Below are 14808 nucleotides of genomic sequence, written 5' to 3'. Positions count from 1 at the left end.
CAGAGGAAACTTCGTGTATGGACTGACAAGTTATGTAAATCATAACCCTGAAGGACAGAGAAGTAATAGAAGAGCAATGGCCAGAAAGGTTGTTGACAGACTACAGCTGTCATGGGGAGAGCTTGACTCCTGCAGGACTGATAGTTAACCCACAGTTAAAATCCTCAGCCTTGAGGAAGAGCTATCAATCACAACAGGAAGATGAGAACTGCTCTTTAGTCAACCCAGAGTATTTAAATTTCGATTTGTGTGCAGCAGAGTTCTTTCCTCTACCCCTCACTGCCAGATGTGAGTATTTCTGTCACTTTACTGTAAAAGTGTATTCCCCTCTCCCCACCAGGTCTGCATGATTTTTAATGCTGGAGAGCTGACTCTAGTGGAATATGGAAGCAATGACATTCTGGGGTCTGTCCGCACAGAGTTTGTGAACCCTCATCTGGTCAGGTAATGGTTGCATCTGCCTGTGTAACCAGCACAGGTGCTCAGTAAAGTGAGCTCAAGATACATAACTCTGCAAGTGTCCCACATTGTGGAATGCACCCCCCAGACACCCCCTGCTCACAGTGACCAGTTTAGTTGCCAGTTTACTGGCTGTCAAGTTTTGGAAGCACAAGAGCCTGTTTCTCCTCTGCATGGTGCAGCCTGCCATGTTGCTGAGCAGGGACTCCTGTGCATGTTCTCAGGTCACTCTGCATCCAGCTGGTCCTGGTGTGGCATCATTAGGGACTCAGTTGCCAGCAGGACCTCCTCTGTCCCTCTAAAGTTCTATACTCCACGTTGTGATTGAGGAGAGGGGAGGATCCTGGGCTGCTCAGAGCAGTGTAACTGTGTTATTGGGAACCCCTTGCTCCAGAGGGGCAGCTTTGGTGGGGACCCATGGATCAGACAGGTTTGTTCTCCCTTGAGGCAGCTATAGGTACTGGGCATGTGGAAACTGCAGGGAAGGCAGGGAGGGAGTATGTGATTCAAATGTCAATTTTGAGAGCAGTGAAGGTCACAATCATCCCTTCAAATCACAGTGTCCGTATCAACGAGAGACAGCAGCGAGGCGTGGGTGAGAACAAGAAACTGGCTTACCTGGTAGACATCAAGACTATAGCAACAGGTGATTGTAACCCTCCTTCCCTTTCCCTGCATTCATTCCTTTTCATTTTTTGTGCCAGGCAGCACATCCCTGAAGGTCCTCTCTGCATTCCCTCTACCAAGCTGCAGATTCTTGAATTTCCCCTTTGCACTCCCTCTGCCTAGCAGCAGTCCACAGGACACCAGGCTGTGCTCCTGGCAGGATGCTGCCTGTCCTGGACACAGCCTGGGTGTCTGTGACAGTGTCCTGGACCAGACTCTGTGCTGCCTGCCCTGCCCGTGAGCTGTGCATGTCACAGACAGTGGAGAGAGTTGCTGCTGCTGGGAAGGCATCAAAACAAAACATCACTTCTCTTTGGTGTTCATGTCACAGTGTCTTTGCTGAGGGCCTTGCCCTAAATAGGTCCCAGGCATCTGATTGCCCTGGCACAGCTCTGAATGTTCAGCACTCTGAGGTACATCAGGTACTGACATTGTTTCCTTTGTTTCCTTTCCTAGTGGACCTTGTTGGTGGCTACAACGCTGGTGTGATCAGCCATGACAGCAAGATTGATTGGCTGGAGCTGAATGAAACAGGCCACAAACTGCTCTTCAGGGACAAGAAGATGAGGGTGAGGCAGGCATCTCAGGAGGATGTGTGTGGGGGGAGGTAGAGACAGACATGGAAGGAATGGAGGGAGGGAGCTGAGAAACACATCTGAAACACTTCAGGTTTTTGCTTACTGCTCCTTTGAGGAAGATTGACCATGTGCAGATTGCCTGAGCTGGTAGTGTTGCATTCTTGAGTCACAGCTCATGCTCAACTTAGTTACTAGACATCTTCCTTCATCTCATCACACTTGAAAATGAAAATCATAGGTCCTTCTGAGGTACATATGTCTATGGTATTCAGAAAGTCAGTCAGGTGAAGCCTCAGTGACTGGAAAAAGGAAAGCATTGCACCCATCTTTAAAAAGAGGAGGGAGGAGGACCCTGGGAGCTACTTGACCTGATAGTCTCAACTCCTGGGGCTTGGAAGATCATGGAGCAGCTGCCCCTAGAAGCAGAGCTGAGGCAGATGGGGAAGAGAAGGTGATTCAGGACAGCCAGGGCAGGTGATTGGGGCCAGCCAGCACAGCTTCACCAGCAGTGAGTCCTCCCTGAGCAGCCCAGTGGCCTTCTCTGGTGGAGACACTCCATCAGTAACAGGGGAAGGGCTGTAGGTGTCATTTCATCAACAGCTAGGTGTCTGTAAAGCCTTTCACACAGTCCCCCACAGCATCCTTCTCTTAGACTGGAGAGAGGTGGGTTTGATGTGCACTGTTTGCTGGGTAAGAGCTGGGTGAGCATCTACACCCAGAGGAAAGTGGTCAGTGGCTCAGTCCCAGTGGACATGAGGGATGAGTGAGTGCCCCTCAGGGGTCTGTGTTTGGACTGTTATTTTATATCTTCTTTAATGATACAGGTGAAGGGATTGAGTAGACTCTCAGCAAGCTTGCATATGGCACCAAGCTGAGGGTGGAATGACACACCTGAAGGACAGGGCCATCCAGAGCAGCATGGACAAGCTCCAGAGCTGAGTCCCACAAATCTCACGAGATGTAACAAGAGAGTTCAGCCCAAAATTGCAGAGGAGGGCCCTTCTTGGTCCCTTAGTTTCTAGTTTCCCTGAAGGACTTCAGAGCCCATTTTCATGTTCCAGCTCTGCAGCTGAGAGGGAGCTGAAGCAGCACGAGGCATATTCTGGTTTATAAATGTCTGTGCCAAGCCATGAGGGAGGCAAGAGCATGTGGCTGAAAATGGTGCAAGGGTTTAAAAAGCAATGTGTAAATATGAGATTTTAGGATGTGTGTCTTGGCAGTCTGATTCTGATGGGCAATGTCTGTTTACAAGATGCCTGCTCAGGTATTCCTGTGATGTTTGTGAGAGCTAGCAGCCCAGCCCAGCTGAGCCTGTTGTCTCACCTGCAGCTGCAGCTCTATGACATTGAGAGCAGCACCAAGACGAGCATTCTGAGCTACTGCTCCTACGTGCAGTGGGTCCCGGGCAGTGACGTGGTGGTTGCTCAGAACAGGAACAGTCTCTGCATCTGGTACAACATCGATGCTCCTGAGCGAGTCACCATGTTTCCTCTGAAGGTACAGCTCTGGATTGATTGCCTCCTGCAGTTTCTTCCTCTGCTTCCTCACATGTGTGGCTGTAGCAAGGATGATATGGCAGGAGGAGGACAGAGGGGAACTGTTAGTTTCCTGTGGACAAAGTATGAGCTCATTTGTCACCCTTGTGGCCAGACATTGCTGGCAGAAGATGGAGCAAGGGGCTGCCTCATGGCTCAGTCTGCTCAGTGGGAGTTCATTCAGGAGAGCCATGACTGGCAGAGCTTTGCAGTGCTGCCCTCACACCCCTGGAACCCCACATACCTCAGATGAACAGGGGGGTATTGACAGCTGGTATCCTTTCTAGGGGGATATCATAGGCTTGGAAAGGAGTGATGGAAAGACTGAAGTGATAGTATCTGAAGGGGTGAACACTGTGTCCTACACCCTGGATGAAGGCCTCATAGAGTTTGGAACTGCCATTGATGATGGGGATTATCACAGGTAAGTGCTGGATATGCCAGTGGGGATGGCAGGTAGCTCATACCATGTGCCAAATACCTGGGAATCAATAGTGCATGAACTACAGCAGCACAGCTTTCCAGAGGTGAACTTCAGGCTCTCAGCATGCTGCTGGTGCCAGGTCTGGCTGTAATGAACATCAGAGTCCTTCAGGAGAGATTTTTCAGCTTTTGCCTCCTTGCAGCTTTATGGTTTCAAGCTCAGGGAGAGGCTGACCAGTGTGGTCCCACAGACACCAGCAGGGCTTTGCTGAAGGTAGTTGTCAATTAATTGCAGTGAATAAGAATGTCTCCAGAGAAGCCAGTGTGAAGTGGTACTTGGGTGCTTTTACTGCTGCCCTTCCAGGGGATGGTAGCAGTGTTACAGAAACATCCAGGAGCTGTGCAGAGTTAAAACTGACTGCCTGAAGTGGTCACATTTCTTGGTTTGAAAGACAGGTTTTCAACCCAAGACATCATGGCTGGGTGCTGCTGACACTCTTAAGAGGGCTTCTAAAAATGACCAGGGGAGGAATCTTCACGTGTTCATAGCTCTGTTGTGTCTTCAGAGACTTTCTCAGCAGGGACTTGTATCAGATAGAACACTTTAGATTTGTCCCACACTGCTACAGCCTCTAAGTACCTTAGCCCAGGCAGGAATAACCTAGATGTCTGAATTTTCCCCTGCTCTGTCAGACTCTGTGTTACTGTCTTCTTCAGAGCTGGGCACACCCAGCAGCCTTTGTTTGCTGTTCTGGTTAGGAAGCTGCTGCCTCACAGTCTGGGATTTTCTTCAGAGAGCTCTATTGTCACTGAAAGTCTGCAAATCTCTCTGTCTCAAGGGCTACTGCATTTTTGGAGACACTGGAAATGTCCACAGAGACTGAAGCCATGTGGAAGACCCTCAGCAGACTGGCTTTGGAAGCGAGACAGCTGCACATTGCAGAGAGGTACATCACATCTCCACGCTTCAACACGCTCTCTGCTGAATCTCAGAAGCCTCAGAAATCTCAGGGTGCAGCTAAAGATGTGGCTCTGTGTGTGGTCTGGAATATTCACTGTGTTGGAGACTTAGGTGTTCTCTACTCCAGGCCACGACTTTGCCTTTTCATCCCAGTGGTGATGCCAGAGCCAGGGGTGGGAACACCTCTCCCTGCAGCACAGATTTTCTAGATGGTAGCAAGGACTCAGAGAGCTGGCAGACATGGACAAGCTTGAGGAATTGCTGAAGCCTAGGCAGGGGAAACATGAGCCTTGGCCATGTTCCTGGATTCCCCCATGGAGCAGGGCTAGAGGGCATACCTGAACATAGGTCTTGGCAAAATCCTTCTCTTAAAGTAGGGCTACCCACCTCTCCCATTGCTGAGCTGAGTCTGCTGCCCAGTTTCTTATTTTCTTATCTTGGACCAAAAGTGGGAAACAAAACCTGGTTATCAACTGACTGCTTTGCATTTTCCAGGTGCTTTGCAGCTCTGGGAAACATGGCAAAGGCTCGATTTCTGCATGAGACCAATGTCATTGCTGACCAGGCAGCTCAGGAGCATGTAAGTCAAACTTTCCTGCTCTGCAGGGCAGCAGTTTTCCTCTAAACACTGGCATGCACATTATCTCCTGTGCCCTTGCTCACCAGTGCCATGCTACAGACAGTTCCTCATGCAGAAACTGCTGACATTGTCTTCCATCCACAGCTGCCAGGTGCCTCTCAAGGCTGGCCATTTTAAACTGTCCCTGCTGTGATTCTCGACTGTCTTTTGTTTCTGTAATGGCCTGGCCTCCACCTGCAGTCCCCTCCATGTTCCATCCTAGAGCCTCTTCCTTCCCCCAGCCACCTGGCTTGCTGTTGTCTGCAGGGTGGGGATGGCACGGAGCATTACCTGGTGCGGGCGCGCTTGGCCATGCTGGACAAGAACTACAAGCTGGCAGAGATGATCTTCCTGGAGCAGGTGAGGGAAGGAGCAGGAGTGGAAACGATTCTGTGCCATTTCTGGGTGGGAGGTGTGTGCCCAGTGCTGTGAGCAGAGGAAGATGCTGCTTGTTCCTAGGAGAATTGTCCATGAAGTAGAAAGGTATTCCTTGTTGTGAGGTGTAGGGTTCCCCTGAGATACATGAAGGGTGTGAGGGAGGACGTGTACCCCAGGAAAGGAGACAGTACACTTTTTCAAGTGTTCCATGCACATCTAACCCTGCCTTCTGTGTAGCTCCATGGAAATGTGTCTGCTCCTAACCTTGAGCCTTGGGGTTGATGCTTTCCTTTCCAACACAGAATGCCACAGAGGAGGCCATGGGCATGTACCAGGAGCTGCACATGTGGGATGAATGCATCGTGGTGGCCAAGGCCAAGGTACAGAGCACTGGGCTATAGGCTGGTCTTGCTTGGTAAATCTTCTGGTGGGGAGTCCATCCAGGGTCTGTGTCCTTTTCATCTGCCCTACCTTGCTTCTGCTTAGAAGGGCTCCAGGTAGAAGGGAAGGTTGCACTGGTGTGGGTACTATAGGGAGAACAGCTACTGAAATTGGTTTGGGCATATCTGTGGCTTGAAAAAAGAATGGGTAGTGCCACGGTACACAAGGCTGGCATTGTAGTTTCTGATAACTGGACAGCAAGAGGCCTGGTGCTGTGACCAGGTGTTCAGAGCCTGCAGGATGATGGGCTGGACAATATCTCCTCCCAGTCAGGTGAAGCAGTTCTGTGTTTCTCCACAGGGACACCCAATGCTGGAGAAGCTGCGTCAGGGTTACTACCAGTGGCTGCTGGATACCCAGCAGGAGGAGAAGGCTGGGGAGGTGCAGGAGGGCCAGGGTGACTACCTGGCAGCCATCAACTTGTACCTGTGTGCAGGGCTGCCAGCCAAGGCAGCACGGCTGGCCATGGGCAGGGATGAGCTGCTCACCAGTGCAGATGTCATCGACAGGATCTCCACGGCTCTCGTCAGAGGGGAGCTCTATGAGCAGGTGAGTGGCTCTTCACTGGGCTTTCAGCTTAGGGGCATCAGGGCTACCCCACCCTCTGCTCTGTGAGACACGGGGGCACTCAGCTGTGGTGATTCTGTGTTGGTAAGTTTGCAGTTAACATTTAGGAGGAAATCCTCACTGTAGCCATTGTATATGGTGAGGGCTAGAATTACTGTTGTTAATCTGGAAAAAGATCACATTTGATTGGCAGCATGTCTCCAGAACACAGAGTGTCAGTAACAGTTAAGGAGGCCCTTAGGAAGATGGGAATCAACAGGAACAGAACTGTGAATCAAACTGAAAACTTGATATTGCTGTGGAAATGTCAGTGCTTCCTCATATCAGAATAAAATACAGCATAAGGATAGTCTAAATGGCAAAGTTAAGGAAGGAGAGCAAAGGAGTTGAAGACTGTAGAGCCATGAATATCATAAAGAAGGGATGTGATTATTCTCTGTGTCTAATAGCACCAAAAGTTGATAACTTACTGTTAGGTGACAGTTTTAAAATCAAAGGGTGTTTTTTTCCACAGCACATACTCCTGTTCACGTAAGAAAGCAGTGCTGAGTCTGCCCACTGCTCAGTATCCTGGCCAGCAGTGGCCTCTGGCAGATGCTTAAGAAAGGAAAATAAAGATCAGGGCAGGCAAATAAAGGGTGGCACTTCCCCTAGTGTGTTTTCATGGGGTCCAGCCTGTAACGTACCTGACAGCTCTATGTCTGTGTTTAAGGGCTCTTGGTAGATTTTACTTCCACAAACTTGTCAAATTACTGCTTGAACCACACACAGATTTTAAGTTACAATTTTGGCTGTGACTTACCCAGTTAAGTTAGATGTTGTATGAAGAAAACCACTGCTTTTTGTTAACTTGTTTTATGTCTCCTTTATAAATTACATTTCTCTAATCTCAATTTATCTTCTTTATTTTTGGGCCATTTCATTTTGACACAAGAAAACTTTGTACTTTTTCAAACCTGTCATCTTTTCTTAAGCTTTCAGTTGAAAGAGTAACTGGAGCTTCCAGCTACTGGATGTTGTTACCAAAAGTATAAATAGTCCCAAAATGATTAGACAAATCATGGAGGTAGAATCTGTCAAAATTCATTAAATATGATGATGTGAGGGCATCATGACAAACTCAGGCAGCTTCTACTGTGCAGGTTGTCAGAGATGGACAAATAGAGGAAAGGCTGGTATATACTTGCACTGTAATTACAGTTCTCTGGATTTGTGATCTTGCCACCATTCAGATACTGAAGGGAATGAGCTTTTGATCTTCCAGAATGGCTGTGCTGGGGTCAGTCAGCAGAGAGGACAATGGTCTTGGCACATGCTGTCTTTCCTAGAAGATCCTTAACTGCCATACACTTGGTTGGTTGGGAAGGCAGAGCTGGTGCAGGAGTGTGCATGGGGCTGTAGGGTATGATGCTGTGGGTTGATTCTGGCTCTGGACACAGTTTGTATCTGTCCTTAGGCTGGAGAGCTGTTGGAGAAGGTTGGGAGCCCACGGAAGGCTCTGGAGTGCTATGCCAAGGGCAGTGCCTTCCTGAAAGGTACAGTGTTCAGTGTTCCTCCCCTTCATCTCCAGCAGCAGCCTGGCTGCTCTGGCCTGGTGGCAACATCAAATGTTGCCTTGGAGCCTGGAGGTACCTGGCTGCTCTCACCCTTCATATCATTCAGTGTGTTTTCACACAGCTGTACTTGCACATGCAGTCCCAGGAGTGCCTTGTTCCCAGCCCTTGACCATGCTGGCTACACCAGCGTGGGTTTGACCCAGCTCTCCACAGCTTCTAGATTGCTGAGTTGGAGCTGGAGTGCCTTAGGCAGTCCCCATCCCCTCATTCTGTGCCAGATCCAAGGCCCCTGTTTGCCCCACAGTGCTGCCCCCCTGCTGGCCCCAGCCTGACTGCCCCTGTGTCCCCTGCAGCCGTGGAGCTGGCTCGCCTGGCATTTCCTGCAGAGGTTGTGAAGCTGGAGGAGGCCTGGGGAGACCATCTGGTGCAGCAGAAACAGCTGGATGCTGCTATTAACCATTACATCGAGGCCAGGTGGGAGCAGGGGAAGGTGTAAGTGTGAGCAGCAGGGTGCTGGCAGGGCATGAAGTTGATACCTGTGCCTCTGCCAGCCTGAGTGAACCCCCACTACCCCCCTCAGCAGTGCCCCACTTGCTTGTGTGCACCAGCCATTGACTCCTTCCCAGTCTCTCCCAAGGTCTTACCCTGCTGATTGCCCTTTTCTGCTGTCCCTTTCACCCCCTTAACTCTGCCAGTTACTCAGCTGCTTTGTGCTGCTGTGGCTCAGGGAGCTGAATCAGCAGAGCACTCCAGTCCCCCTGGCACAGCACAGCTGGAGGAGGTGCCTGCTGCCTGGCCCTAAAGCCTGGCTTTGATGCAGGTGCTCAGTTAAGGCCATTGAGGCAGCTCTGGGAGCCCGGCAGTGGAAGAAGGCCATCTACATTTTGGACTTGCAGGACAGACAGACAGTAGCCAAGTACTACCTCAAGATTGCCCAGCATTATGCAGCTTTACAGGAGTACCAGGTGAGAGCACAGAGCACAGTCCCCCTGCTCTGTGTGTCCCTTGGCTGTACTGAGTGTGCCTTTTCCTGGCAGGTTGCAGAGGAGCTGTACATCAAAGGAGGCCAGACCAGGGATGCCATCGACATGTACACGCAGGCTGGGCTCTGGGAACAGGCTCACAAGGTAGAGTCAGGAGCCAGAGCTTCTGTGACCCCCCTGGTGAGGGGTGATAGTGCCTTGTGCACCATTGCCTGATCAGCCAGTGCTCTTCCCAGTATGCATGCAGGGCCATCCAGTAGCCAGCAAGAAATCCATTCCCAGTGTTCCCATCCTGGCCATGGCCCTCTTTTTCTTACAGCCCCATGTGGGTGCAGCTCTTGCACAAGTGGCCTCTCCAGGAGCTGGTCCTGTGTGCTGGGTGGCAGTGACAAGTGATTGCCCATTCACTGCAGGGCATCTGGCATGGATACCTGTTTGTCAGATGGGAGGGAAACCTGTTTTCCCCTTCTCCTTCCTGCCCTGTTCATTTCTGCCCTGTGTGTTCCTTTTGGCAGCTGGCACTCAAGTGTATGAGCCAGGAGGATGTGAGTGTGCTGTACATAACCCAGGCCCAGGAGATGGAGAGACAGGGCAAGTACAAAGAAGCAGAGAGGTGAGTTTCTTCCAGTACTGGTATCAGTCCAAAACTGAGCCTAAAAAATTGGCTGTAGTGAGGGGAAGCCTTTCCTGGGTTGGGAGGAGAATTTGGGACTGGGGTTTGGAATGGTCAGAGGAGCTTTCTCCAGGCACAGAGAACTGAGGCTGATTATTTCAGGGTGCAGAAAGATTCCAGGGGCTGGTTTTGTCCTCGGCTGACCCATCTGGATGTGCTTGTGTTCCCAGGCTGTACATCACTGTGAATGAGCCTGATTTGGCCATCACCATGTACAAGAAGTGTAAGATGTATGATGAGATGGTTTGCCTGGTAGCCAAGTACCACAAGGACTTACTTGGAGATACTCACCTTCACCTGGGCAAGGTGAGTGCTTCTCATGGCAGGGGATCAGCTAGACCAAGCAGGGACAGGATCATTCTTACAGACAAGTGTTTGAGATTGCTTAAATAATCAGTGGCAAGGATATCAGCAAAAGTCAGGTTTAATATTAAGCATCAAAGCACAACAAGTTTGTTGTCTAGTTTCACTCTACCACTTACAGGACAGCTAAGGCACAAGAAGGGAAAACAAGCAACACCAAAACCAAACAAAATACAGGCAATCAAAACAGAAATTAACTGAGAGCTGTTTGTGGGGCTGTGGGTGTGTGGGTACCTGTGTGTCTGAGAGAGACAAAAGACAGTGTGGGCAAGGATAAAAAAGAACACAGCCTAAAACTTCAACAGCACTCAAACGTGAGAGTACTTTAGCTTAACTTATATCTTAAGCCTAACAATTTAACATAGGAAAAAACAACACAAAGCAGCATTTAAGTAAGTTTATAACTATCACTTAACCTTATTTACAGGCCTAGCTTTCTTAGATATCCAAGATACTTAAACAAATAAGAAAGCCACATTTCTCCTGGATTTGCTATAGGATATGTGGATTTTTATGCACCTGGACAGAAACAGTCGGTGCCTACAAGGTTCCTGTGAAAAATTCCCCCAGATGTCAGTGGAATCCTCCCTTTGGAGGCCTTTGCATCTCCTGGTGGGTGAAGGGTCAGTCCTGGAGGAGTGAGGCTATTGGCCCAAGACATGTCATGTTTTAGTGATGCTCCAGGCACAACAGACCTGAGGGTTTGCTGGCTCTGAGAGGTGTCCCCCCACTGAGGGAGATTGCTGCTCAAAACCCACTGTGGTTTCAGGGCAGCTCAAAAAGATCTCATTTGGGACTGCTGTTTATAGGGTCACAAGAGAGTGGTTTTCAGTCATAACCATGTTTAAACCTGGCCAGAATTTGGGTTGGCTTTTTCTTTGAAAGTGTGAGAGCAGGAATGTTATGCCAGTCAGGCAAGAGGAGTATTTCCAAGGCTGGTGCTAAGCACAGCAGCAGTTCCTGGGAGCAGACAGTCCTGTTCCTGATAAGCTCAGGAGCTGAGCCCAGGTGCTGTTTGCAAGGCCAGGGCCTAAGGAGCAGTTCTGAGATGACAGAGCAGGCTGGGGAGCAGGAGGGAGTGCAGCCCCACAGTGTCACCGTGTCACTGCTCTGACTGCAGGAGCTGGAGGCAGAGGGGCGCCTGCAGGAGGCTGAGTACCACTACCTGGAGGCCAAGGACTGGAAGAGCACAGTGAACATGTACAGAGTCAATGACATGTGGGAAGAAGCATTCAGGGTAAAAATCACTCACAGCTCCCCCCGTGCAGGCTCTGCCTGGGGGGCTCTGGTGGGAAGGGCTTTGTCTGTTCACTGCAGGGTCAGAGCACTCCCAGCCCCAGAAATGCCTCAGCCCTGGGGGCCTGTGTGCCTCCCAGTCTGCAGCACTGCAGTCCAAAAGGAGGGTTTGAGCTTCCTCCAGGCTCTGGCCCTGAGCCCTGCATCCTCTGTAGCTCAGAGCTGTTGCTCTGGCCACAGCCCAGCACTGCTCTCCTCAGGGTGGCTGCTGGGGTCATTCTGCTGCCCAGGCAGGGCTCTGCTGGGGCTGCAGCTGTTCTGCACTCTGTGTGCCTTTGTCTTACTCTCCCACTCAGTGCAGGACAGTGGTGGTTGCAGAATGGTTAGTTGGGAGGGAACAGATGGTTTTGGTGCTCCCTTGTGCTGGCAGGCAGCACGAGAGGGGCTCAATCTGCTGAAGGTGAAACAAATACACTGGGTTCTTCCTTTTCTTTGCACAGGTGGCCAAGGCACACGGGGGTGCAAACTCCCATAAGCATGTGGCCTATCTGTGGGCAAAGAGCCTGGGTGGAGAGGCAGCTGTGAAACTCCTCAGCAAGTTTGGGCTTCTGGAGATGGCCATTGACCATGCCACAGACACTGGGTATGCAGCTGTCTCTGCCCAGCCCTTCCCTCCCTTCTGCCTAACCAGAGAAAAGGCATGTGGGCCAAGATAACTGTATGCATGTGGTGGCTGCAGGTCCAGAAAATGACATGTCTTCTCACCCCACCATGCTTCAAACAGGCCTTCCACATCCTTGCACATCCCACTTCCCATCTTTGTGTCAGTCCCTGAAATGCCAAGTCTGAACTGGGCAGGCACATGCAGTTTGTCCCTTCAGCTCTGCAGGGGAAGGCTTGTGAGGGCCTCTGAGCAAGAGAGGAGCTACTCCTCATGTCACCATGAGTGACTGCCTACTACTAAAGCTTTGGCCCTGCTCTGCAGCTGGCCAGGTGTTCCCCTGTATGGCCACTGCTCTTCCCAAGGCTCCACATCTCTTGGCTCCTGCCTTGGGCTCTAAGAGCAGCTTTGAAGGAGCCAGATTTCCTTAGTGGGGACTCTAAAAGTTCCTGGTCAGGAACAGGAGGAACAGGCAGTGCTAACTCACTTGGAACTCCCTGTGTTCCCCTCTCTCCTCCCTGTGTCTTGTGCTCTACTTGATGTCTTGCTCTTGATGAAGGTACACTCTCCCAGCACAGAACTTCTCTCTTCCATTGCAGGGTCTTTGAATTTGCTTTTGAGCTAGCCCGCCTCTCCATGAAGCAGAAGATGCCAGACATCCACTTGAAGTATGCCATGTTCCTAGAAGATGAGGTAATCTTCCCCCTGGGACAGGGACAAGTTCTCTGGTCCCTCAGGTAACTGAGGAGTTGTGCCTGGGCTGCTGCAGCAGTCACAGTTTGGCTGCAGTCCCTGCATGTCCAGAGGGCTCCATGGTGACAGCACCAAGCTCCACACACTTTGTTTCATAAATCCTCCCTGCCTTGCAGTAAGCAGAGGAGGTCAGGAGATGATACCAGAACAGGAAGGTGTGCAAACAAATCACTTCTTCTCCTCCAGGGCAAATTTGAAGAGGCTGAAGGAGAGTTCATTAAAGCTGGGAAGCCCAAGGAGGCTGTGCTGATGTATGTGTCCTCCACATCCTGGCCTGCTCTCCCCTTGCACTGCCAGCCTGGTTGCCTGTCCAGCACTGGCTGCTCCTTGTCACCCTTGTTCTCTGTCCCTGCTAATCTCCCCCAGGTTTGTGCACAACCAGAACTGGGATGCTGCGCAGCGTGTGGCTGAGGCTCATGACCCAGACAGCGTGGCTGATGTGCTGGTTGGACAGGCACAGTTTGCCTTTGAGCAGAGAGAGTTCCAGAAGGCAGAGGCCTTCCTGCTGCGAGCACAGAGACCTGAGCTGGCCATAAAGTACTATAAGGTGAGTGCAGTCTCATCCTTGTCTTCCTCACTGGGGTAGAGCCTGGTTGAGGATGAAGGAGTGAAATTCACATCCCAGCTCCCCCTGTCAGCTCAGTGGCCAAAGAGAAACCATTTTCTCAGGGTTTCTAGGGAGCTTAATTGTGGCCTGAAGACTGAACCAGTGCATTTCACACCATAGCTTCTCCCTCTCACAGATCTGGAGGATGTGGCCTGCCGGAATGTGGGTGGTCCTTGGGGTGGCACAAGTGGGTGCATTAGGAGGCCACTGAGGTGGCTGGAATGCTGAGCATGTTCCCCTGAGCTCAGTAGAGCAGGTGCATGCACATAGGTGGCGTTTTGGGGGAGGAAGGGACTGGGTGGTGCTGCTGTGGTTGGTTCTTGTAGTCAGTCCTCTGGAAAGATGGCATGAGGGATGGATGGCAGGAGTGTGGGGGATCCTGGTGAAAGCATATCCCCATTGTGTTGTGCAGGAGGCTGGCATGTGGAGCGAGGCCCTGCGCATCTGCAGGGAATACCTGCCGAGCCGGCTGGGAGAGCTGCAGGAGGAGTGTGGCAGAGAGGCTGCCAAGAAAGGCTCCAGGTAGGGAGTGCTGTCATCAGACTGCAGCAAATACTGCAAGCTCTTCCCCATGGCCATTTTGCTGATGCCTTACAGAGACAGGCTGATGGGATCCCTGACACCCACTCGTTTCCTTTTGAGGGCTCTGGATTCCTTACTGCATGGCTTTCCTATCATCCTTCCTTATTGCTCTGGGAGGCTTATTTCTGCCATCCAGGGTCTCCCAGATGCCATCTTGACACACTCACAAATCTCCATGGTCTCCTGTACTGCCATTGCAGCTGCCCAGGGTTTTTGGTCAGCTCTCTCCTCGCACTGTTCATGTTCTCTGCCACATGGTCTGCTCTGTCTGGGCTCCCTGCCTGCCTGCAGTGTGCACCTCCCTGCCCACACCCTGCAGCCCGTGTGCAGGATCTGTGGCAGGTGCCAGTGGTGCTCACAGGCTGATTCCCCCTGCAGTGGAGCTGAGGGGCTGCTGGAGCAGGCCCAGCAGTGGGAGCAGTCGGGGGAGTTTGCCCGGGCAGTGAGCTGCTACCTGAAGGTGCGGGACCCCGGCAGCAGTGTCCTGATGGAGAAGTGCTTGCTGAAGGTACTGTCAGGGCTGGGCTTCCCCCCTGCTCTTCTGCCTGGGACCTCTTCCCCAGCTGGGTGCACTCAGAGGTCTCTGTGCAGGGCACAGGGGAGGCTGCAGGCTGCAGTGAGTGCAGGGCTGGAAGCCTCACAGCTTCTCTGGAGCCACGGCAGACTGAGCTTGTCCTGCAGGGTGCTGCCCCTGCTCTGGCCCCACTGCCTGTGGCAGGCCTGTGTCTGTGGGCCCACGGCTCCCTGCACGCCATGACTCAGCCTGG

At 51.5% G+C, this 14808-nt stretch overlaps 1 protein-coding gene across 1 annotated transcript in view; it reads left to right on the top strand.

The window, feature by feature from the left end:
- Positions 1–14808, top strand: part of IFT172 (intraflagellar transport 172) — a 40284-nt gene that overhangs the window by 11737 nt on the left and 13739 nt on the right. Inside the window, exons 13-35 of the mRNA XM_079298156.1 lie at positions 341–444; positions 1020–1105; positions 1582–1694; positions 3033–3200; positions 3526–3662; positions 4501–4608; positions 5118–5202; positions 5509–5601; positions 5922–5999; positions 6361–6609; positions 8084–8162; positions 8537–8657; positions 9004–9148; positions 9221–9310; positions 9682–9779; positions 10010–10145; positions 11323–11439; positions 11939–12081; positions 12699–12792; positions 13039–13103; positions 13219–13399; positions 13872–13981; positions 14420–14549. Coding sequence (XP_079154282.1) covers positions 341–444; positions 1020–1105; positions 1582–1694; positions 3033–3200; positions 3526–3662; positions 4501–4608; positions 5118–5202; positions 5509–5601; positions 5922–5999; positions 6361–6609; positions 8084–8162; positions 8537–8657; positions 9004–9148; positions 9221–9310; positions 9682–9779; positions 10010–10145; positions 11323–11439; positions 11939–12081; positions 12699–12792; positions 13039–13103; positions 13219–13399; positions 13872–13981; positions 14420–14549 — 2730 coding nt within the window. The remainder of the gene's footprint in view (positions 1–340; positions 445–1019; positions 1106–1581; positions 1695–3032; positions 3201–3525; positions 3663–4500; positions 4609–5117; positions 5203–5508; positions 5602–5921; positions 6000–6360; positions 6610–8083; positions 8163–8536; positions 8658–9003; positions 9149–9220; positions 9311–9681; positions 9780–10009; positions 10146–11322; positions 11440–11938; positions 12082–12698; positions 12793–13038; positions 13104–13218; positions 13400–13871; positions 13982–14419; positions 14550–14808) is intronic.

Source organism: Erithacus rubecula (genome assembly GCF_903797595.1).
Source record: "Erithacus rubecula genome assembly, chromosome: 2".
In the NCBI taxonomy this organism is placed as follows: Eukaryota; Metazoa; Chordata; class Aves; order Passeriformes; family Muscicapidae; genus Erithacus; species Erithacus rubecula.
Note: the sequence above shows the minus strand (reverse complement) of the source record. Positions and strands in the feature narration are given on the sequence as shown.